Source organism: Nipponia nippon, unplaced genomic scaffold, assembly GCF_047370975.1.
Source record: "Nipponia nippon isolate SJK-2023a ecotype South Korea unplaced genomic scaffold, ASM4737097v1 scaffold_3, whole genome shotgun sequence".
Taxonomy (NCBI): domain Eukaryota; kingdom Metazoa; phylum Chordata; class Aves; order Pelecaniformes; family Threskiornithidae; genus Nipponia; species Nipponia nippon.
Window position 1 is genome coordinate 84,060,516 of NW_028262347.1, and position 24,461 is coordinate 84,084,976.

The window sequence follows — 24,461 nt, forward strand, 5'->3', positions numbered from 1 at the left end:
GTGAACAGTTGAGGAGCAGGGAGGCAGGGGAGTCTGAGCAGTGAATTGCTGGGTAGGTGTGAGGGTAGTGGTTCTGTTCTAAGTGCTGAAGGGTAGATCAGATGCTGTGTATAACACAGAAGAGAAGCCGCCCTTGAACTGAAGACAAAATGAAGCTTCCGACCAAGGCTGGCTTCCTATGCCCAGCACAAGCAGGGAGCAGCTTCTTTGAGCAGCAGCACTTGCTGCTATTTCTCTTTCAAATGTGGCTCGCTGCACAGGAGACACAATTAAGGTTCAGACTATATATTAGAAAAAAACTTATTCACCAAGTTAGTGCAGCACTGGAACAGGTGACCCAGAGAGATGGTGGAAACTCCATCTATGGAGTTCTTTGCAACAGTCCTGCTCCAGGAGAGAAGTTGGGCTTGAGACATCCAGAGATCCCTTGCAGCCAACAATGTTATGATACTGTAAGATACTGACAGCAAGATACTGACAGCAAGATTTTTTTTCTTGCTCTGGATCTGTTCTGGAAGAATTCAATGGGAGGTATCGTTCTCCTATTCTGATACGTAGTTCTGCATGCCAGCTACTTTACAATGCAGTGTACATGCTTGGGAATATACTGCATACAGTCAGAAATGCAAGGTCATGAAGGTGTGGATCTGGACCGATGGAGTTGATGAAATTCACTGCCTTCTTTGGTTGGGTGTTTGTTCCAGGAAGTAGCTGAGAGTCAATACACAGGCTTTAGTCCATCTTAAGCTAGAATATTACCTTCTATATATAGACAAATTCATCATTTTTGCTTCAGCCACTTTCTCTAGGATCTCCTAACCCTCCTTGTTGCCTGCTTCTGCCGGAGTCACTGCCTCTGTTTTCAGAACAGTTCGTTGCATGCAGGGAGGCTGCTGAGGTCTCTTTTGGCAGCCCAGATGTTTTTGCCCTGGAACGTCTACATATGGACTTTGTGACCCAAGTTATTTAAAGCCCTCATAGTACTTTAATTGATCTAGCTCTTTTCACCAACACATCCCAAAACAGCTAAAGGGAGGTTTATAAACAGCGTATTTCATACCCTTGTTTCAAAGGCAGGGAAGCCGGTGTAGGGGGAAGTTCTGCGTGTTGGCCAAGATTTCAGCAGAACAGTGAACAGGAAGAGGAATGAGGCCAAATTCCCCATGAACTAGGTCACGCTGTCCCTTCAGTAGACTGGACATTACAGTCAGATTGTCAATGCCAGTGACAGGGGGCAGGGGCGATGAGATTAGGGGAAGCAGGCACAGGGTGAATCTGTGGTGCAAAGGCTGTGGAGGAAGGGGAGTGCTGGAGCAAGTAGATAGTCACAAGCTGTAAGTCACTCCCTGGGTGGCTGGAGTTCCCTCCTTTCACTGCTTCTGCAGCAGTGTGCACTGACCAGAGTTGCCATCTGGCTCCTTGCCATATTTTATCCCGTTGCCTGGTGGTGAGGGACATGGAGGTACTGCCTGGGTCCCACTGCCTCCACAGTAGCTTTAGGACCTCCCAAAAGCTCAGAGCCCAGGCCATAATGTAGCCCTGGATGGGCCCAGCTATCTCTCTCTCCAGGGCTGGCACCATCTGGCAAGGTGCACATTAGCCTTCCCCAGTGGAGGGCCCATGGAAAAGTGGTATGAGCAGTCCTGACCACAGCTTTCCTCTTATGCATACAGTGGTTAATATACCCTGCAGACTGAATTGCCACCAGAACCTCCTGCTGCTGCATCTGGATAGCTTGAATGTGCACAGGGAAAAAGGAATACCAGGTCCATAAAAATGGTCCAGCATTAGACCAGGGGACTACATTAGCTCTGTATTCTGTCTGTGCTGGTGGCCACTCGTAGGTGCTGAGCGACAGAGTAGAGGAGCAAGGCAGGTACTGTGGAAATGAGTTTGCCATCTGCTATAGCCTTATGGAGCTTCTATTAGAAGTTCAAGGTCTTATTGTGGCAGAGATTACACCTGTGCTGCTATGTTTTCTAGCCATTTCTGGGCAATGAATTTACCCAGGACACTTTTTATAACCTTCATGTCAGGAGCAGCTGATCTGCTTGCTCTTATGAGCCTCACACCAAATTTTATGTAGCTGGTGCCATAGGGCAGATACCATATGCTTGGGAGAGTTACTGGCCCATGGGGAGTGACAGCTTCTTTTAAGGGCCTGCACTTGTCTGGACATGCAGGTAAGGCCCTAATTATCCAACTCAGTGGCACCTGCTGGCTCCTTTTGTTCCTCACCCAGGGAAGGACAGTTGGCTGCTGTCTATCGCCTGATGTAGCCTGGGTGTATGCGCCCTTCTTGGATTGCTTGAGAGCACCAGAAGGCTCAAGAGCCACAAGCTGTCCCTACCAGAATTGAACATTTGGGCTTTACAGCATCTGATAGTATTAAGTTCCTCCATTTAATTTTGTACATTAGTGACAAAGTCTCTGCTTCCTTCTACTTTTTCTAAGCCAGCTGTTTAATATTTTCACCTGGTCTTGTTTAGTACATACATCATCACAGGTGACGAACAAACTGTACTTTCTTTCGTGCACATCATGACTTTATAGCTTTCTGTCATGCCTTTTTCCAGGCTGAAGAGTCCTAATCTATGTCCTCCTATGGAAATCATTCCAGACTTCAGATCATCTCTGCCATCTTTCACTGAATCTTTTCTACTAAATCTGTTTTTTAAATGAGAGCAAACTGGCACGCCATATGTGAGATGTGGAAGTACCTTGCAATTATACAATGGCAAAACGATGTGTTTTTATTTGTCCTCTGTTCCTTTCTGAACACTTTCTACAGTCCATTTGTTACTTATCACTGAATGAGAATTTTCCAATAGTGATCAACAATGCTCATGTCTGAGGAGTAATAGCTCACTTAGTGATACAGCATATACACGATAACGTATATACCTTTGGGGTAATTTTTTCTTCCACTATTGAATATTTTCTTTTTATGAACAGTTCATTTGCCATTTTTGCTATACAGTCCCACCATATGACAAAAGTTTTCCACAAATATGTAAGTCACTTTTAGGTGTTTTCTTACCCTGGACAATTATCAGAAAATTGTACTTCCCAGATCATTTGGAAGTGTATTGAACAACAGGGGTCCCAAGACAAACTCCAGAGATTTTCACTAGTTCCTACCCTTTCCAGGTCAGAATTAATAATCTGATTTATTAGTAAAAAATTAGTAAAATGATCCCTTTTATTGGATGGCAGCTTATTTTAAGGGTCTTTTGTGAGGGACCTTTGTCAAAAGCTCTTTGAAGATGCAAGTACACTTGTGTTGCAATAAACCACTACTCTCTGAAATCCTTTGTGTGCTCATCTTAATAAGGTTCCAAACTGCAAGCACTCACATTTTTGCTCAGCATGAGAAGGATTTGGAAACCTGGATAGGCAAAGACAGGAGCAGCCAGACAAGTGGGTGGTTTTTTCAACCCTAAAACTGCTGAATGCTCAACCTTTTTAGCAAATGCCTTTGAGTCTCAATAGGAGATTGTGGGATATACAAAAATCAGTTAACAGCCTGGAACCTTTCACACCGTCCTTATTCCCTGCTGTGAAGCCAAACAAAACATCCTTTGTAAAGGACTCTCTGTTAGTATAGAAATTGTTCCTTCCACTGCAAGCATTTTCCTGCTTTTCAGCTAATTAGTTAGGCAGTTTAATATGTATAAACCCAAAATAAAATGAATGCTCATGTGTATATGCACTGCAGTTCACAGGGGTAGTAACGGATTAGGCATGCTGATTTCTTAATTTCCTTCCACTTAATACTGTTTCCTTAGAACTGTTTCACATTTCTGATCCTTCTGATTCTTGCTTCCCTCTCTTCCTAGGCAGTATATGGTGCTACTCCCCTTTCTCATACACACCGATTCTCCTGAGAAGGTCTGTGTTCAGCTGACCCACCTGAATGAGTCTGTGACGCTGAGTGCCACACTCGAGTATCAAGGGGAAAACAGGAGCTTGATTGATGATGTGGTGTCGGAGAAGGACGTGTTCACCTGCATCCCTTTCTCTGTGAGTATCTCATCCTTGTGGGCTGATCCCTCGTGTTTACTGATGTGGCATAGTAGATCTAAACAGTCCAGAAATGAGAAATAAGACATGTTGCAATCAGAGACTTCTAAGCTAAGCCAAACAAAAAATGAATTTGATGTGGAAAATTGAGTGTGGTAGCCTTATGAGGAATAATTTTCCACTGTTATCGAATTCCATGTCCCACATGATATTTCTGTGCATGCAGGGCTTAGAGAAATCTTTTGGGATCCTTCATCCTAGAACTGACAGAACATATCCCATGTTTGTTTGATCTATATAAGCCTCAGAGGAAAAATAGCAAAATGGAACGAGAACTGTAGAGACTCGGGAATGGTTAAAGACAGTGAGGTCCATGAGGTCATTTGTCTCCTTCTGGAGCTTATTCGTGATTATTTCATGCAGAAGGCTGGTTGGTGAGTAATGTAAGCAACTGGTCCCACCCCCTGAATAATGAATCTGTGTTGATTTCCATTTTGATAAATCATAGGATGGAACAAGATCAGATTCAGTATTTCTCTAAGGAAAGTGTATAAATGAAGGAAGGGGAAAGGCTTCCAGTATTGGAAGGAGAGAAAGAAGCAGCATGGAGAAAATTCAAGGGAATGGAGAATATCTATCGTTGCAACAATTCCTGAAGGAAAAAGAAGATTTTCTTGAGACAGAGGAGACAAGCCCTCTGAGTTCATATCAGAAAATCATGTTTTTCTCTTGCTTCCAGCACTAAGTCTTTGGTGTCCCTTTAGGGAACTTTCAGACCTAGCTAATACTCCATCCTTCAAAGGCTTAGTGTAATGGGGTGAATCAGTAAAGCAGTTATCCTCTTCATTTTCCTTAGCTTCCAAAATCCAATAGCACATCAGTGGCATTTCTCACTGTGATGGTGAAGGGGGCGACACTGCAGTTCAGGAGCCGCAAGTCAGTGCTGGTCAAGAATTCTGAGAGCTTGGTCTTCGTCCAGACAGACAAACCCATCTACAAGCCCGGACAGACAGGTACGGGGAATTGGGTTAGTGTTGACTCTGATAGCAGAAAATCTTATGGGCTTCATTCCCCAGAGGTCCCATACTTTTATTAAAGTTTTCAGACTTCTTCATGGGGAAGTTACAGCACTCAGTAAATCTTATTTCTATCAGCTGAGATCTAGGGCATGTAGTACCTTCATCATTCCTATTCTCCATCCTGCAGGCACAGCATCTCAGCCAGATGTAGGCAGAGACTCAGATTCATTCTGCTCAACTAGAGGCACAAATCTGGATGACTTCAAAGTATAGTCTCCCTTGGCTCCACCTGAATCAACAAAGCAGGACAGGCACTCCCAAGGGACAATTCAGTTCAGCCAAGACCTGATTATCCTTCTAAATTTATCTGCCTCTCACCATCTGCAAGACAAAGAGCCTGAAGTAATTGCTTCCATAACTTAGAGATCTCAGTTCAGAGCCTGTTGATCCATGGAATGAATCTGAGTTATAAATTATTGAAACACTGACATTTCCTGGTAATGGCTACAAATTTAACAGTGGAATTTCCTTATTTTCTGTTACACCTTTCAGTTCTGTTTCGGATCATCTCTCTGGACAAAGACTTCTACCCACTGAATGAGAAGGTAGAGCCATAATTCTTTGTTGTTAACCAGGAGGCTTAATTCCCAATTAACACCATTGCTGTCATTATCCAGAACCACTGAAGACAGCCTTTAAAGCATATGATCCTTTCTTACTCACAACATCCTTAACCCATTCCATATCCTGTCCTGGGACACAGTCCACTTGTCTCTATTGACTGAGAAACGTAACCCCTTTTTCAAAGGGATATAGGTGTTTAAAACCAGATTTGCAAAGGAATGTATATGGCTAAGCATGCAGGCAGGGATCTCATTACTGAAAAAATGGGTGGAACAAGTTTCCATTGGAAGTGATAGATGTGCAGATGTTTCTGGCAACCACATGGGTAACCACATGCTTAGAGGCAGAGAGAGCAGCAAGAGAAGGACTTGGTTTTAAGGAACTGGTCAGGGGTGTAAGTCCAATCAGTTCCTCATGCAGACAAGTTCTTTGAAAACTCTTACTTCATCACATTTTCATACTGTGGTAAGACAAAAAGTTGGGGCTCTAAAATATTATAGAAGAGATTCCCTTAACCATCAAGAACTAATGCAATAGAGCAAGTATAGAAAAGGAAGAACCCAAAGGACTTCTCAGAAGGTTGTTCTTCTGCCCTTCAGTCCAAATCTGGAAATTGCTTCCATCCATATGTGACTAATATTTCTAACGCTGATTTTCGTTTGTTCTTTCCCCACAGTTTCCATTTGTATATGTTCAGGTGAGTGGATAACTACATGTCTATTATTTCAGCAGAATGTGCAGGCACAGAGGTAGTAGTGTCCAACAGTGGTGTTTTCAGGCTGAGGTGCAAGGGAAAAAACAAAGGCGCATGACCTTTTTCCCTTGTGTAAAGGAAGGCTGACTAGTTGGGCATCAAAATAAGTTCCAACAATGGTTCTTTGAATGGGGAATGTGCTGTAGGAACAAAACAGTTAATCAGTGCAAGCCATGCTGTGAACAGAATTACACTTGCCTAGAGGTCATATCAGAATGCCTTATTCCTCTTCCCAAGCAGAACTAAGATTTTCTGTCTGCCAAGTGTGGTTGAAACCACAGAACTGTGTTAAACAAACCAGCAAGCCTAAAGAAACAAAACTGTGTAAGTAGATGTCCCCTATCTTCCCAAGCATGCCCTTTTTGTCTGTTTTTTTTTAACGGTTGAACTTCAGTGACAGACAAAAGTTAATAGGAAGGATGTTTCTGTCAATGATTCAAGTACTCACTTTTTCAGCTGAGAAACCAAAATTTACAATTATTATCTGGGACATCTGATGGGAAGGACCCAGCAATGGATCCTGAAGTAACGATAGCAGCACAACCAGTGCTGAAATTAGTGTGCACAAATCTTAAGTTGGTTTGCATGATTATGGGTCCTATGTAGTCAGTCCTGTCATTGCTCCTTGCTGCTTGGGGTTGCTATCTCCACTCTGCACTGTCTCTCTCTAGAGCTGGGAGTGTTGTCAAAACAGGGAAGGCATAAGGTGGGCCAGAAACAGGCTATGCTCCTCTTTTCTACCCTCCTGTCAGAGTGCTGTCACTCTCTCTTCCCCTCAGCAACCAACTGCAGAGCTGGTGAGCCACTGACAGTCTGTGAATATTTGGAGAAAGAAGAGTAAGAGAGTGTGTGGTGTGGGATAACAGGTGGATGAGAGCATCTCAGAACTACCTTCTGTTGGGTTGTAGAACAGGTCCCTTCCCTTTCAATGATATGATACTTGACTGAGTACAGCAATTTCATGAAAGGAGCAAGAAGAAATAAATCCTGTCCACTGCCTCCAGAAATCCCGTATGCCATTCCCTAACAAGCTGAATAGTTTCATAATCTTTTTTTTGTGTCAGTACCATAAAAGGCTTCAATTTTAAATCACTAGGAAGGCCATCCTCTGTTTTCAGCTCCAGCCTGTGAGGCATGGTGTTTGTCCATGCTCTTTAAGCCAGCTTTTGCAGGCCTCGCCCTTCATCCCCACCATCACCTCTCTCTTCCTCAATGCTCCTTCTCAGTCCAGCACTGCCCTTTGTTTGGCTTTCACAGATGTCTATGAGGCAGTCTTGTAGAGTGGGAAACTCATCTGGCAGAAAATAGGCTATTTTTTTGGCCAGATCAGATCTGCCAGTGCAGTTTACCACATGCTTGCACAAAATTTGGACTGGCCCAACGGAAAGGTGGCAGGAGTGAAGAAAGGTGACAGCTTAAAGTCAGCAGTGCTAAGGAAATAAATGTTCATCAGTCCACACACCCTTAATGTCACTAATTGATTGTAGTCAGCCACAAAGGCAGAAGTTAGTATGAGCCTATTGTTTCTGAACTATTACCCTGACCTATTGTTTCTGTCATTTAAAAAAAAACTTTCTGAGGAAAACCAAACTGACTTTCAGGCCTTCCCTATAAATACATCACAGAAATGGCAACAAGATCACAAGTCCAGCTGTAAACATTTCCTTGAATTCCTTTTCCAATGAAGCCCAGTGGTGTCCCTCACAATAAGTGGTGAGCTTTTCAGCAGGGTTTGAAACGTGATGATGAAGAGGATTTGGTCAGAGCCATGGGATGTGTTTTACTGACTGTGCCTTCCTTCCAGGGTGCTTCTTGGGAAGAAGGCCCCCTCTTCTGCCCCCTGACCGATGACCTCCAAGTGAAGGATGTCATTCACATCCCCTTTTCCCTAAGCCCTAAGATAAAATCCCAGTGAAGTAAATGCACACAGACACATACCTTGAGTCACATACCTATCTAGAGTAAATAGACTTCTGGTGACAGCCAAGGTACAATGCAAAGAGCAGGCAGAAAATGAAAGACTGTAAACATTAACTACCCTGCTGAGGAGCCTGGAAAGGGTGCATCAAACTATGCAGCACCACTGTGTTGGTTCAATGACTTCTACAAGAACTTTGGGGCTGAGCTGATGAATTTGGAGCACAGCCTATTGACAGTTCATAATAAGCCACACTCAGCTGTAGTAGTAGTGATGAGATTTCAGCTCCAGCATTAGGAGCAAGAGGCAAGAAGGGAGAGCTCTCAGCTGGATGCACATATGTGGGATATACTTTCCTCTGTTCCTGTCCCCACTCCCCCACCCCACCACAAGCTTTGGACTCTTACACATGTGTATTTCTCAGTCCCATAGATAGATCAGGTGTCTCATTCCTCAGCAGATTATGCACTGGTACTCAGACAGGCATGGAAAAAAAACTTTTAGCAGGCTGTATAGCAAGTGAAGGAGACTGCAACTTCCCTTCTTTCTCCCTGTGCTCCACTTACTCCTGCTATCCATCTCTTTGTCCTGTTACCTTGCCAGTCTGTCTTTCCCAGCTTCCTGGCCCCATACTTCGTAAACATGCAGGTAGAGCTGAGGGGGAGACAACACAGGTCCTCCATGGTTAAAAAGTTTTCTTGCATTCTAGTTATGCAGATTTGACAGGTAAGGGCTCACAGATCCTCACAGTTATTGAATAATTACATCTAGGCATTTCCCAGCCAGGATGTATATATACTGGGAACTCCACTGCTCTGTCCCTGGGAGCATCCTGTACTGTCTTGTGACCTTGAGTTATCCTCACCTACAGGATCCCCAGAGGAATCGTGTGTACCAATGGCAAGAGGTTGAACTAGAGACCGGCTTTACGCAACTCTCCTTCCCCCTCACCTCAGACCCCATGCAAGGCTCCTACAAAATAGTTGTGCAGAAGAGCTTCTCATCCCATGTGGAGCACCCCTTCAGCGTGGAGGAATATGGTAAGGAGAGGAGGTATGGGCTGCAAGTGGGGCTGACAGCAATGCCTTTTACTGTGACCTCTCGATTTGGGATTTCTTGGGAATGGCATGGAGAATGGAGGGACTGCATACATAGGCAATGGGGTTCGGAGGGGCTGACCAAGAAGGTGCTGAGTATCAGAGGTGGTTGCTCACTTTATGGCATCTCTGCAACCTGCCTGAGCTTGTATTTGCTCGTAGGGCTCTTGGGAGTACAGAGTCTGACAGGTTTCCTGTGGCACCAGTTTTAGCTGACTTTGTTTTAGTCGCTTTTTGGTCCACCAGCTTGTTGCAAGTAGCACTAGATACAGAGTAAGAGATGACAATATTTTGGTAACCCTGTTTTGCTCTCTCATCATCTGCATCAGTTCCATTTCTCCACTTGTAGTCCTCTCTCTTTTTCCTCTTCTTCCTTGTTTCTGCAAGAGCTTAGAAAATATGTTTGGTAGAAAGCTTCAGTTTGTAGAAGAACACTCCACAAATGCTACAAGCAGATGCAAACAGTCTGGTAGTAGAGACTGAGTAAGGACAAATGTGCTGCCCCAGGGAGCACTCTAACCCCCAGCTCTGTAATAAAGCTTCTCAGGTGTTTGTAGATGCAGACTCTGGCTAGGCTGTGTGCATTTGAGGAGGCTGCTTGGCCTGTGCTCTGCACTCCCGGGCTCCCCCCAGTTGTACATGAAGCCCAAATGACCCAGTGAGTTGCTCAGAACCTGCTATTTCTGGAACATGCAAGGTGCAGACCCAAAGAAGATTGACACTGGAGTCCATGGGAGCTGTCTTATTTGGTTCAAAGTCAGGCATGGTGGCTAGTATGAACATGGCAAATAATCTGAACACAAAGCAGGTTATAGGCTTTGGCCTGCCATGGTGACAGCTGGGCTGTGCCTCCTCCCACAAAGATCATTCTGAACGCCCCCCAAAATCAAAGATGTGTGTCCCTTTCTTAGCCTCACACTAAAGTAATTTTTCTTTTATTTGTTCTTTAGTCTTATTCCCATGAATCTCCCCTGTTGCTAATTCTCTTACAACCTTTTGAGGAAATGTGCCCTGGGGTTGAAACACTGAGCTTCGCCTCCCATCCTAGGGGAAAATTTATGTCTAAACTGCATAATCCAGTGTTGCTTTCCAGTTCCTGGGTCTGGGTGTGCACCCTCCCTGCTCTTATTTCCTTGCACCGTGAAAAAAACTCAGGTGCACCACCTGGAAGGAGGCCATTACATGCTTCAGTCCAGTCCTGGGCTTGAGGGCTGCAGGATGCAATATGGGAAGAGGGACGTAACTTAATACTCAGAAGAAAAATATGCCTTTTGCTTGCCACCCTTTATATGAGGCATTATTGCTGTCTCATCCAATTAAAAATATAGACCTGAGAGTCCGTGTCTAGATTCCCTAGAACTGTCTAGACATGCAGGACATTTTCACACGCTACATATTAGTGAGCCTAACAGCAGCTTGGGATCTCCAGACCAGTAAGAAACAATCAGTGATTTGATCCGTTTCAACATGGTAAATAACACAGGTGGTGAATGTGATACTCCAAGTCTTAGCTGCAAATTATGTATTATGAAATATGGAACACAACACGCAGGGCCAGTGTGTCCTTCTGAACGGGCATATGTAGGGGATCTACACACCTGTGTGGTGTCAATGGGATCACATGAGCATGTGCTGCAAATGAGGGAGGACAAGGGCTACAACCCTCCTTAAATTCCCTTTAAACCCAAAACAGTGGTGAAGGCTGAGAAAACCTAGGGAAGGGGTAGCAGAGCTGTACTGCAGACCATAGAGAGGTGAACGTTCCTGTTATGATGATCCTGGCTCTATGTTTGGGTTGCTGTGTAGTACACAGCTCTCCATCACTCTTCTCATATCAGACTTTCTCTCTCCCATCTAGTGCTGCCCAAGTACGAGGTCCTGGTGAAGCTGCCCAAGATGATCACCATTAAGGACATGGAGCTTCCAGTGTCTGTCTGCGGTCTGTGAGTCACAGAGCTGGAGTAAATCTCTCTTGCTCATCCTTCACTCCTCCTTTCCACTGAGAACTGAAAGAAGAGCTGGGGAAGGCTTTTCATACTTTTCCCAGACATCTAGTGCAGGCTTGTTCCACCCTATCAAACCTGAGCCTGCTACTTGGCCTGAACAGTCAAAGTGAAGGGTCTTTGCTATGTTCCTTAAAAGATTATGTGAAACCAATCTGCAGCTCTCTCCTCCCAGTTTATTGTACATTTTCTCTTCTGTCTTTACATTTCTTCAGTTAGAGCTTCTCTGCCAGTCTTGAACCCTCAAATACTCAGAGATGTCAGATCAGACATCACTTAAACAGGTGTTGCAAACCCAGCATTCTCATTTTTAACTCATAAATTGGTCCTCCTGAGCCCCTGGTTCCATTTCTACTTCTTCACTGAACCCTCAGGAGTTTGTGATACAAGGATACGCCCTGCTGAAATAATTTTCTGCAGACAATCTTTTACTGCATTCCTGCAGAGGCCTCCCACCTAGAACGGATTCTAATGGATGATGGAAGAATCTCACCATGAAATGATGGAAACATGATCACTAGAATCATTAAAATATCAGATTAGTCAGCCTTTAAGAAGAAATATTAGGAAGTCATCCACAGAGGTCTTTTAGGAGATGTGTCTGAGTGTGATTCTCTCACTGATTTTCTCTTCATCTAATATATTGTTTAACATTTCGTGATTATAGGTACACCTATGGGAAACCTGTTCCTGGTTTGGTGAATGTCCAAGTGTGCCGGAAATTTTCCCATTCTGCTTCAAATTGTTATGGAAAAGAAGCAGAAGCTGTGTGTGAAGAATTCACTAGGCAGGTGAGTCCCAATATTAAAATGTCTTTCTTATGGGTAATGGACAATACGTTGTCTAAAGGAGGCCAAATCTGTGACTGTTGGGAGATAGTAGGACATCGGAGATAGTAGGACATCAGAGATAGTAGGACATCAGAGATAGCAGTCTGTCCAGGAAAAAACAGATCTTCGAAGATGAAGGCATTCTTAAGAGGTAGGTCATTAAACTGGAAACAGAACTGATGAAGAAAACCCCGCAGGTGAAATCCTGACCGCATTGAAACTTGTGACGAATCTCCAGTTAGCATCTGTGAGGTCCCTGCTATTGATCCCCAAACTGAGAAAAGAATCTGTGAAATAATTTTGTAACTGGTGGGGGGACTGGCAGGGAGCAAAGAGCAAAGAAGTTGAGGAGAAAACAAGAAGGCAGTATTGCATACGGGTCAAACACAGGAGAAAGGAGAAAGGGCAACAAGGAAAAGAGTGAAGACAACAGAAGAAACAGGAAGGAAAACAAAACTAACGTAGGAGGGAGTTAACAAGGAAATCAGTGAGTGCCTTGGAGAACTGAGTGTCAAGTACCTCACAGAACACAGAAAATGTGTGGATGAAACACTAGGAAACAGCCTGTAAACAAGTTCTGGTCTTGCAGACAACCCTAGAACATAGGCTGGGATTTTGTGACAGAAGCATGTTGGGTTTGGGGTGTCTATTCCTGTCCCACAAGGCACCAAATTTGTTCACAGCATTCCAATTTTCTCTCCAATTCCCTGCTTAGGCAGACGCTCGTGGGTGTGTTTCTAGTGTAGTAAGGACGAAGATATTTCAGCTCCAGCGCAGGGGATATGAGATGAGCATTGAGGTACGAGGCAAGATCACAGAAGATGGCACAGGTATGTATCACATGGAGAGGGCAAAGTGATGGCAGGCCATAATAGGAGGGCCTGGCAAAGATGAGGAAAGTGAAGTGACATGTCTAGAAATGCTACCATTCATTAATAATCTCTCTTTACTGTGCTCTTTCTCAGGAATAGAGATGACTGGAACAGGCTCCTGTGGAATCACATCCATCATGAGCAAAATCAGCTTTGACCTGCTGGACTCTCAGTACAGACCAGGGATCCCACTCTTTGGGAGGGTAGGGAACTTCTGAGACCCTGGACAATGAATGGCATAGCAAACTCACAAGTGCACAATCCCATCAGATGGAATATCAGTGTGCAGATGACACGGTCCACCTTCCTCTGGCTTTGCACAGGCAGACAAATTACTGTCAGTTGGGGCACTCTAACAGACACGTGGCCCTGAACCTTCTGGCAGTCAGCCCAGTAAAGAACAGAAGGCCTGTTGCTCTGACACATGAGACCACATAACACCAGGGAGAAGCAAGTGTGGGCTATTCCACAAGGGAACGTTATCCAGGTGCAAAGGGTGACCACAACACAGGTAGGCGTAGTGACCTCATCAACAAGGGCACAGTCCCACAGTACCCAACCAGACTGAGCAGAGCAGGGATGGTGAGAGTAACAGGTTCCACCAACAGTCCAGTGATCACCAGACAATGTAAAGTGATGAGTCAGGACTCAGCTCAACCAAGGAAGTCCAGTTAACCAGATGGGAACAGCAGGAGAAAGAGCCGGGTGTAGTTCTACCTTCAATGTAGCTTTAGTCAAGGACTGGGGCGAGGCACAAGCCTGAACTTAGAGTTTCTGAACCAAGAGGCAGATGGTATGTGGTGGAGATCCCATATGAAGCTGGCCAGGGGAATTAAAACCTGCTGAGGAACTTGGAGTTCTAACAGATAATTTCTCTGGCCCAATCAGATTGTTTTGCTGAGAATTTTCTCAGGTGCTTCCTCAGACAACTCAAGACTCACCCCACAGATTTCCACATTCACGTCTTTTGTTCTTCTCAGTAAGAAACATTCTGCCTTGCAAGGAGGAAAAGGGGGAAGAGGCTTTAAGGCTTGGGAATTGTTTTCTGTTTCTAGTCTAAAACCTGAAGTTTTGTTTTGCTCTGTTAGGTGAAGCTGGTAGATGGCACTGATGCTCCAATCGCCAATGAAACCATCATGATTTCTGTGGATGGCGACAGATACAAAGGGAATTACACTACAGATGAGCAGGGACAATCCTGGTTTTCCATAGACACTACCACCTTCACACAAGCCTCCCTGGAAATCCAAGTGAGTGGCAGAGACAGGGCAGAGGGACTGGGGTAAGCTTCTGTCTTTCTGATCAGCAGGGGAAATATCTATCCATGGGTTATCAGTCTTTCTGCCAATCGGAAGATAAAGCAAGTTTCTTGGCAGGTCATCTCTCTTCTCTGTGTCTCCTGTTCTCTACCTTCTTCTAAGAGTGGGAAATATAGAACATACCCAGAGTTTTTCTGTGGACTTTCATGTGACTTGTTACCTGGTTTTGGTCAGCTGTGAACTTTTTATTCTTCTTTATCAGGCTGATCATAAACCTGAACTGAACTGTTATGACAGCGACTGGATCACACCATCATATGAGAATGCCATGCGTAGAATAAGTCGGTTTTACTCTCCCAGTAAGAGTTTCCTCAAAATTGAACCAAAGCCTGAGACATTGAGTTGTGGCTCCCCCACAGAGATCCAGGTGCACTATATCTTCACACCAGAGGCCATAGGAGAGCAGAAGAAAATTGTCATTTACTATTTGGTAAGAATTATTTGTGGTTACTTTGACCTATGGCCAGAGAGAGCACTGTGGCACATATAGCTACCTTCCATGATGAGCAACCACAGCACTGCTATATGGTCAGTCCTTAGTCAGTAATGATAGAGAGAGTCTGAAACTGAAAGCGTGGCCTGTGGCAGTGGGATTTAAACACATTTCTGTAATGTTTCCCATGTTGTCTTCTGTGTGCAGACATAGGGTGTACATGTTTTATTAAGAACAGAAGAGAGGCAAAATGTTGATGGAGAGAGCATTGTCTTGGGTGCAGCCATCCAAAACTCTCATTTCATAGTACTCCACTGCCAGTTTCCCCCATTCCAAATTCTGGTTCATATATGGTCACAGCTCAGAAACCAGCATCCTTCAACAAGCAGATGAAAGATGAGGAAGAAAGCAGTCTCCTACTCAGTTTTGTCCTTTGACCCCTGAAACTAAAGCAACACCTCTAACTACAGCACCAGAAAAGCCCAATAAGCTTAGAGCTTAGGTTGCGTATCAGGCAATGATGGGAAGCTTGGGATACCACAGTAACTGGAACAGACTATAACATGCTGGCATCGAGAACTGTGAATTGATTCATTCTGGGGGGCAGAGAGGAGACACTAATTCAACTGTGACTGAACAATGATCTATCAGTTTCACTTGGGAGAACAGGAAGAATCAGATGAATATTGAAATAGAACTTCTTTCCTCCTAAATTTGTTATTCGGGTTTTGCCATTTCATGACACTAGCAGAAGAGATGAGAGTAGCCTTGGAAAGCTAGAAGAAATCAGTGGAACAAACACTCCTGTTCTGATGGATTGTACAGAACATCGGGGGGACTTAGACTGAGATTACAAAAAAGAGAATAGAAACCTGTGGTTGAGATGTCCATGTGATTATTTTCAAGACTGCTAACAATAAATTGAAGCACAAGATTCCTGTTTATCCCAGTAGCCTGGAAAAGCTGGTCTTAAGTATATACATACAGCAGGTAACCAAACAGTGAGGGAACTTACATTTTTATAGGTGTGGATTCCACATCTTGAAATTAAAATATGGTGCTATGGAATAGATATCCTACATGGAAAGTAATTGCATAGTAGGTGCTTTCGGTTGTCAAAAAGGAAACTTTTTCTAGAAATGAGGAAATTACAGCTAGCATTCAGGCTATTGCATGCTGCCTGACTTCAGGTACCTTATTCAAGCTCTCCTTTTTTACAGCCTGTGCTCTTCTGTTCCAACTCTGTGTGAGTTACGAAACTAATCCTGATTAAATTTTTCTCCAGACTGTCTCACAATACAACTGAGAGTGGAGTGAGGAGAACTTTCGATCATCAGTGTGTTCCAAATTGTTAGAAATGTGCACATGACCCCTCAACCCATGTGCACTCAGAGGCAAAGTGCATTTGAACCTGATCTATATATATATAATATGTACAAAGGGAAGCCAGGTCTAACCAGTGAGGAAACATTGGCCCTCCTAGGAGTGAAAATTTCTGTCTCCAAAGACACAGTAAATTCCAGTCTGGCACTTGCTTAGTATCTTGGTTTTGCTCACAGTTGGCAGTGCTATTCATACTCACATTCTACAGTTAACCCAGTGAATGTTCATTCTCCTTCAACACCGGTAGCAACAATTACAAGAAAGTTTCTCTGTCACACAGGTGATGGCCAAGGGAGGCATTATATTAGCAGACACCCATGATCTGACTGTGAATCCTGGAGATGGTGAGCAGAACTATGCATTTTTAGCACCTCTGATAATTTGGGGGTGGGGGCATGTAGAGAAATTATTTCAGTTCAAATATTTAATTTTTGAATTGAAATGCATTTTCAAAATTAAATCTTTTAAAACAAAGTGGCTTGGGTTAGTTTTGTTTTCTCCACGTTCTGTCAGGTGCTATTTTTTTGACCAGAAAATTTTAGAAAATTCAACAAAAAATATGCATAATGTTTTGGCCATTTTTTTCCTCAAACCAACACTTTCTGCTACCCGCTCTACCGTATTCAAATTTGGATGCTTACCAGTGTTGTAAGACTCACATGTACAGTGAGCAAGAAGAAGAAGGTGTCTCCTTTTCTTTCTCTCTCTCACTTCCCTTCATTTTTTGGGTATTATTTCTCCCTTATAAGCATGCAAACACAGACATACCTATATTCTAAGCAATACATTTGATTTTATTCATATAAATGTCCAAGGATTACACATTTCAGTAACTGAGGCTGGCTATGGTACATCTTTAAAAGTCTTTCAACAATAAGACCAGGGAGACATTTTGGAAGTCTATGAGAAGGAGTTGCACTGCAGTGGGTATAAACAGCATATGGAAATAAAAGATCTTGCGGGCTGCATGTTCATAGAAAGTTCTGCATCCTCACTAGTAGTAGTGACTGAACTAACACCCTGGTTCAAAACAAGAGATGTTCTATCACCTTTGTCCAGATTGTGACATGAAGCTCAGGCCAGTTAGGAAGAGTCTTTCAACATAGAAGGGCATTTTCCACTGTGGTTGGAGCTATAGCTTGGTGTTCCAGCTAAATGCTTGCTTAGCAGTAACTTTGCAAAGTTATTCTTTCAACCACTCTGCAACCTTGACTGCTGCCACCCATTACAACAGTCCCTTATTTCTATGTTTTTTCCCTTGTCTGTTTTAGTAGACTGCAGAAGATCTTGGAGTTTGAGGAAGAAAGGGGTTGGGAACATCAAGAAATGTTAACTGAGGAGAATCTAGAAGGCATGTTGAGGCTCACCAAACTCATCTTATTTGCCTATTACATGATCACTGTTTGAATGCAGGTGTCTTCAGCAACAGCCATAGACTTAGTCATGTATCAGTATTCCTGCCCCTGCTAGCAAAAGATGTTCAGCATGAGTGAACTTGACTATTTTATCTGGAGAAGGCAAATGCATATACTGGTACTTCTTGTATGTTGCTTAGCCTTTTTTCTCTCTGTTAGCTTATGGGACATTTCAGTTGACCTTCCCTGTTGAGGCGGCAATTGCTCCCCTGGCACGGATGCTTGTGTATACCACTTCACCCAGTGGGGAAGTCATGGCCAGTTCAGCAGATTTCCAGGTTGAAAATTGCCTCCCCAATAAAGTGAGTATAAGCCAGGGTTTATGCAACCCATGTTTGTCTTAAGGCCAGTTCAGTTCAGTTATCAGTTCCAGAACAGAGGCAGAATTCACAATGGGTTAATGAAATGGTCTGACCAGATATTGACTGAGGATTAGTGACTGAAACTCCAGAATAAGTTACAAAACCATAACTATAAAAAGTGGAGCAAGACACAATAAGAAAGAGAATCACTGGTCTTTATTAATTACATTGGTCAAAGCTGAATATATATTAGAAGAGCTGCAAGGCACTAGCAGAGCTCAGTTCACAAGGCTAGATGCTTCAATATAATAGCATGTAACAGCATCTGGAAAAGTGGCTGCTTTAACTTCCTTTTTGGGGTTGCAGGTCAGACTGAGTTTTGTACCCAAGGAAGGTCTTCCTGCCTCCAACACACGCCTGCAACTCCATACCTCACCAAGGTCCCTGTGTGCCCTCCGTGCTGTGGACAAGAGCGTTCTCCTCATGAAGCCTGAAGATGAACTCTCTCCCAGCTCTGTAAGTCTTGGTTATTTCTAGTAATGAGCCAGTACAAGAATGAACCAATCCTTCAACTACAATTAACACCACTATGGACATGAGGCCATGTATTTTTATAGCTGCATTCACTACACTTGTTTTTTAGAAGCTGGCTTTTATCAAAGGAGTGTTAAGTAGCGTCTGTAAGTGCTGACCTGCCACACTTTTCCCTGGTTGTTTGCATTTCCCCAGGTGTATGATCTTCTCCCACTGAAGGAAATCCGGGGTTATAACTTCAGGGACTACTACCTGGAAGAAGACAATGTAAACCCTTGTGTGTCACTGGACAACATATTAGTAAATGGATTTGTCTACATACCCGTTTCTCCTGATGGTGAAGGTGATGCCTATGACATTCTCAAAGTAAGCTCCAGCCTTTTGTTTTTATTTGCTATTCCTTCTTGGAAGACAGTCTCCTCTCCTCTTCTCCCCTGTCATGAAGGGTTTTTTGGTGAACTTTGCTTTGAGCTTGCTAACTTTTGTATGCAAGACAATAATCAGACCCAGGCCCTGCATCTACGGAGCCCATCATTAGTGCCCGAGTGCTTCTCTGAACCATTCAAACTTTGAAGGGTCTCCTTATTGCTAGTAGAGATACCTGTGAATGGGCTCAAGTAAGGAAACCATCCTGATAAGTGACCCCTGGTACCATAATATTAGAAACTCTTCCTCAGTCATGCATGTTCTCTCTCTATCTGGTGTAGAGAGGTCTTAAAAAGTGCCAGTTACTTTGATAACCCACAAACACACCTATACCTATCTAGAGAGTCCTGCACAAGACTTATTGGGTACCCTCAATCTAATGCTTTTCACACATGTCATTTTCACCCAGGTAGATGTCCCCAGGGTAGACCTGTGGCCTCAGCTTTCCATCTGATCATGCCAAGATTTAGCCTTAGGATGAGTATAACTTGATAAAGCCTCAACATCTGGGTTAAACCAGTCTATCTGGCACTTATATACAAGCCTTTGTTATTCTGATCGATATCAGACATCAGTACCTGTCATATTCTTGACATACTAAAAAGAGTCTATTTTCAAAACTGTGTTTGCATATTTTTTCTCTTCTTTCTCTTTGTTTACTAGGAATTGGGCTTAAAAGTCTTCACTAGCAGCAAGATCCATAAGCCTGAAATCTGCCAGCATTACCCAGTACACATGATGGAAAGGAGTTACAGTAGTTCTAGTAAGAATACGGGCTTCATTTTACCTCCCACAAAACCACCTAAAATTTACCACCCTGCTTCTTTCCTTCCCTCTACTTCTTTGAATATTAATTACACCAGGCATACCAGATTCGCCTGCCAGATAATACTGACCTAATTCAGGATTACTCCCTTCTGGCCTCAGTCCAGAAATACGAAAATGATACACCTCTGCCTGCTTAACCCCAGCTAGACAGATGTGCCTGGCTAGAACTCTGTGTGCTCAATGATTCCCATGCCAGCCCCTACAGGAGGGATCCTGTAGGCACTAGGACACTCTGCTTACATTGGATCGACTGTGCCGGCACAAAGCAGTGGCTTTTTTCCATCAGATCTGAGTCCAGCTACGGAAACCTAAAAAAAGGAGTCTTTACTGCTAGGTAGTCACATTCTAGCAATAACTAGAGGAACAACTAGGGCAAAAGTGGGCCAAGATAAGAGAAGGTGGTACAATTCTCTGGGTAGATATTTTACCACTGGGGGCTGAGAAATTTGGTTCTGTTCCCAGCTCTATATATAAGAGGCTGGGTAGGTCACATCACTTCTCTGCAGCCTCAAAAAAACTGTTCTTTCAATTTTAAAATTTTAGCTAAGAATAACCACTACCTGGAAAGAAAGTGTCCTCCTGATTTAGAATGGCATTTGACACATCTTTTCCTTTCTTCCTGTCCTTGAACAAATTTGCTAGTCACTGCATTGAATCTGCTTGAAGATCTGGATTATGAAATAACGGAACATACGGTTGCTGGCAATCCTGTGGAGACCGTCCGGAAGTACTTCCCTGAGACATGGATCTGGGACATAGTTTCAGTGAAGTAAGTGTTTATGGGAACGTAGAGTGTGGTCACTGGGGCAAAACCTCGGAAGATATTTAAGCCTCAATGGAAATATCAGTATTTCAGTGAGAGGGGTATTTCTAGTAGACAGAGGGATTTTTCAAGGTCACTAAGCATAGGATGCTTCAGAAGAACATGCAAAAGCCAGTGCCCATATCCCAGCCAGTCAGCAGTTTGCTGTCAGCAGGTGTTGTTCAGTAGGCTAAGAAAAACATAGATGATCACTGGAATATAACTGAAATCTTGTTCTCTGTGCTTCACCAGCTCTGAGGGAAATGCTGATCTAGACGTGACCATCCCTGACACCATCACCGAGTGGAAGGCCAATGCGTTCTGCACTTCGGCAGACACGGGCTTTGGCCTGTCCCCGACAGTGTCCCTCAGAGCCTTCCAGCCCTTCTTTGTAGAGCTCACCCTGCCCTACTCTGTGGTGCGTGGTGAGTCCTTCACGCTGAAGGCCACTGTTTTCAACTACCTGAACGCCTGCATCAGGGTAAGAGGCATTCACAACCTTGCTCAGTCTGACAGCTTAGGGAAGGCTACAATGGGCCACTTATAACATGGTTTCCCAAGCCAGATGACTGATCTCTGACTATAATTTCATATAGGTGTACGCATGTAGGAATTCTTGGTGTATTTAATAAAGGGGGAATATGTTTTTCTGACAAAGTTTTGAAAGCTGTGTTTGATTCAGAACCCAAAGCTCTGCTGCAGAGGGCCCCGGCCTTGTCATCACAGATTTATGTCATTGTCCTATAGAAATATGAAACTTGGGTTATCCATAGACCACAGCATCATTGCATACCCACATGGAAACTCCAGGTTCACCAGGGTGGATACCTGTGTTCAGCCTTTAGTCTCGTCTCACAAAGTATCACGCCAGGTTTGCTGGAATATACAGACTTCCTGTGATTTATTGCATCTGCTCCTAAGACACTGAGCAGAGCTATATAGCTTCACTATTCTTATCTGCACTCTTTCACCAACAAAAAAGACAAGAGAGAATTTGGGAACAAAATCTCAATCAATCACCTTTGCTCAGTTTTTTATAAATACAGATTTTTATTCTAAAAGGAATGAAACTGAAACAAGGAGGGGCACTGATCCAGGACTCTCACTTATCTTCGTCTTTCCTGTTTTGTTTGCTATTTTTTTGTTTGCTATTTTTGCTATTTCAGGTTCCTTATTCCACTCTCCCTTCTTCCCTTACTAGCTTTCCCACTGCTAGTGTTTTACTTCTTCACCTAACTAATCATGAGGGGGGTCTTTAATTATTACCCAGTTCTTGCTCTGCAATATGCATAAGGTTCTCAGTCCCACAGTATAACCAGCTCCACTACCCATTTCCATGTACTGCACAGTCTCCAGTAACCCCAGCTGCTCTGCAATTCCAACCTTCATGACACCTCTCTGTACAACCGGCAGGTCAGCGTGTCTCTGGCTGAATCTACTCATTTCCTCGCTACACCAGTAGAGGAGCAGGAAGAATCCTACTGCGTCTGCATGAATGAAAGGAAAACTGTGGCTTGGACAGTAACACCAAGATCTCTAGGTAAGAGGCTGGACAACAAGAAAATACCGGGATCAGATATCTGTGGATGACATCAGATCTTTGGTGTGAGGAGCTAGATGACTCCAAAGCTGTCTGGAAGGATCTTGTCTATGCCAGAAGTGAGAAGTCCAACCCTGAGGTTGAAAGACTACACTGGGATGCAGTTTCCAGGTCCTAAACAAACAATTTAAGTGTTATGGGCCATTGTTGTCTTAACATTTGAATAGAAATCACAGATTCCCTTAATGCATACAAAGCACTCAGACATTCCTGTTGTGGAGCTGAGAATGTCTTAGCTTAATGTAGGTGGGTCTGAAATATTTTAATCAAAGCTTGCTTTCTCTGAAGCCTCCCAGAACAAGACTGTTTGATTTACAAGACCTGCCCCTCCACTACTTTTCTTGCTGATGGACTAACACCTGCTCGGGTGGCCATCACGAAGGAGGTAGCCTGGAAGGTTGCAGCTGGATCAAGATAAAACACTGCCTTGAGTTTAGTTCTCCTCTTGGAAAAGCTTCTTTGTAATGCACCAGAGAGTGCCCAGCACAAACACGAACCCACATTTCCCTGACACTGCCCAGTGGGGCTGGCTGACCCCTGTTTCCTCCAGGGCAAGTGGAGTTCTCCGTGAGCACTGAGGCCCTGCAGAACCAGCAGCCCTGCGGGAACGCCATCGTGGAGACCCCTGAGAAAGGGCAGAAGGACACGGTCATCAGACAGCTGCTGGTGGAGGTATGTGGCTGCTGAGTTCAGTGGCACAGAAAAGTAATAATAATTTCATGCTCCACAGCAACAGTTGCTGTATGATAAAGGTTTTCTGTTTTAGCCATGATCGCAGCAATAATGGCTTGGGTGACTCTTACTCTGCATGCTTTTATAAAAGAAGCATTGATAAATCTCACATAGGCCAATAGAGACCATAACTCATAATGTTGCCATCTCATAGTAAAAGCAGGGTATTACATTACGTAGTGGGACAGAAATAATAAGGCAGGCAATAATGACAGGTTTGTCCCAGACACATCATCTGGGAGATAAACGAGAACTCCTTGGTTTTACCTGTAATAAATCACAGGGATAGGTTGTAAATGGAAGACTTGCCAGAAACCTTATGTGTCTCCTCCAGCACATGGGCAGTACTTTGGAATATGGAACAGTCACCACAATCTACAAATATTTCCAAACAAAACTACCATCATTGTTTTGAATGTTTTTTATTACACTTTAAGAATGTTCAAAACAGTATGAACTAACTTTTTATTTTTGCATTCTTTTGTACATTTTTTTTCTTAAGCAGTGTTTTGCAATGATAAAACCACAGCTTTTCCCATGATAAATAGCCAGTCATAAAATTAATCCACAGGATAAGACTCCCTGTGATATTAATAGCAAACAAAGAGTACTAGCTTGTTGTATAGTGAAATCTATATAATGTCATAATATTGTCGATCCTATGCATGACAGAAGGAATAATCATACTTAACAAAATTAAGTCAGGAGTAATATATAACATTGCAAGTCCCCCTTACATTGCAGACATTCAAATTTTCAGTAAGGCAGAGCTAGGATTCTTGCAATATGTAACTTCAGAAAATATTTTGCTAACCTGAATGTAATGCTGGAATGACAATCCTATCTGTTAGTCTTTTTTTTTTTTTTTTTAATTTCACTTATTTACAAATTAATTTGGTTGCATAGTGCATTTCGTGTATCAGGGCACAAATAACTGTTTAACATTTCAGGCAAACTTCCTAATTTCATATATGCCTTCAGGAAAAAGAGTGTTTATTTTGTTTTTTGAAGATACTGGAAGATCAGAACTGTAAAGTCTTTTCTCCCAGATGGTGGGGGAGTGAAAATAACTGAATAAGCATTAAAAATACTTCTGTCAGGATGTCTGAGAGATTACTGGTCTTATCCTGTTATTGTAATGAGGTAATTAATCTACAGCAAGCCCTGACTGGATAGAATCAGAGATTAGCATCCAAGGCTGAACAATTAATTAGCAGGGGTGGATACAGTGTAACTTGCTTGGGGTGGAGCTGCATTGTCCCAAACACATGGATACCAATAACCCCTGCAGCAGGCAGTGCATTCCGGGGAGCGAGAAGGGAGTGTGCCAGAGCCCCTGCGGTGTCCTCTTGCCCCTCGGGAAAACAAGCCTTGCTGAGAGCTAGTTGGGAAACAGGATGTTTTTTCACCCAGGAATTTCTCATCGGGAAAGGAAAATCTTTCAAATAGTTACAGTTTCTATGTTTTAATTTCCTGTTGAATTGTTCAAAATCAAACAAAACAATGGCTTTCTCATTTAGTTGCATTTCAGAATGACATACTGAAAC

General features: G+C 43.3%; 1 protein-coding gene across 1 annotated transcript in view; it reads left to right on the plus strand.

Moving 5' to 3' along the window:
- Nucleotides 1-24,461, plus strand: part of LOC104014589 (alpha-2-macroglobulin-like) — a 40,001-nt gene that overhangs the window by 1,516 nt on the left and 14,024 nt on the right. Inside the window, exons 2-21 of the mRNA XM_087764956.1 lie at nt 3,840-4,023; nt 4,880-5,036; nt 5,595-5,647; nt 6,343-6,363; nt 9,210-9,378; nt 11,294-11,378; nt 12,106-12,229; nt 12,984-13,098; nt 13,234-13,343; nt 14,229-14,390; nt 14,662-14,889; nt 16,556-16,619; nt 17,850-17,992; nt 18,359-18,508; nt 18,722-18,892; nt 19,616-19,715; nt 20,423-20,549; nt 20,835-21,063; nt 21,996-22,122; nt 22,733-22,854. Of these exons, the coding sequence (XP_087621082.1) occupies nt 3,840-4,023; nt 4,880-5,036; nt 5,595-5,647; nt 6,343-6,363; nt 9,210-9,378; nt 11,294-11,378; nt 12,106-12,229; nt 12,984-13,098; nt 13,234-13,343; nt 14,229-14,390; nt 14,662-14,889; nt 16,556-16,619; nt 17,850-17,992; nt 18,359-18,508; nt 18,722-18,892; nt 19,616-19,715; nt 20,423-20,549; nt 20,835-21,063; nt 21,996-22,122; nt 22,733-22,854 (2,641 nt within the window). The remainder of the gene's footprint in view (nt 1-3,839; nt 4,024-4,879; nt 5,037-5,594; nt 5,648-6,342; nt 6,364-9,209; nt 9,379-11,293; nt 11,379-12,105; nt 12,230-12,983; nt 13,099-13,233; nt 13,344-14,228; nt 14,391-14,661; nt 14,890-16,555; nt 16,620-17,849; nt 17,993-18,358; nt 18,509-18,721; nt 18,893-19,615; nt 19,716-20,422; nt 20,550-20,834; nt 21,064-21,995; nt 22,123-22,732; nt 22,855-24,461) is intronic.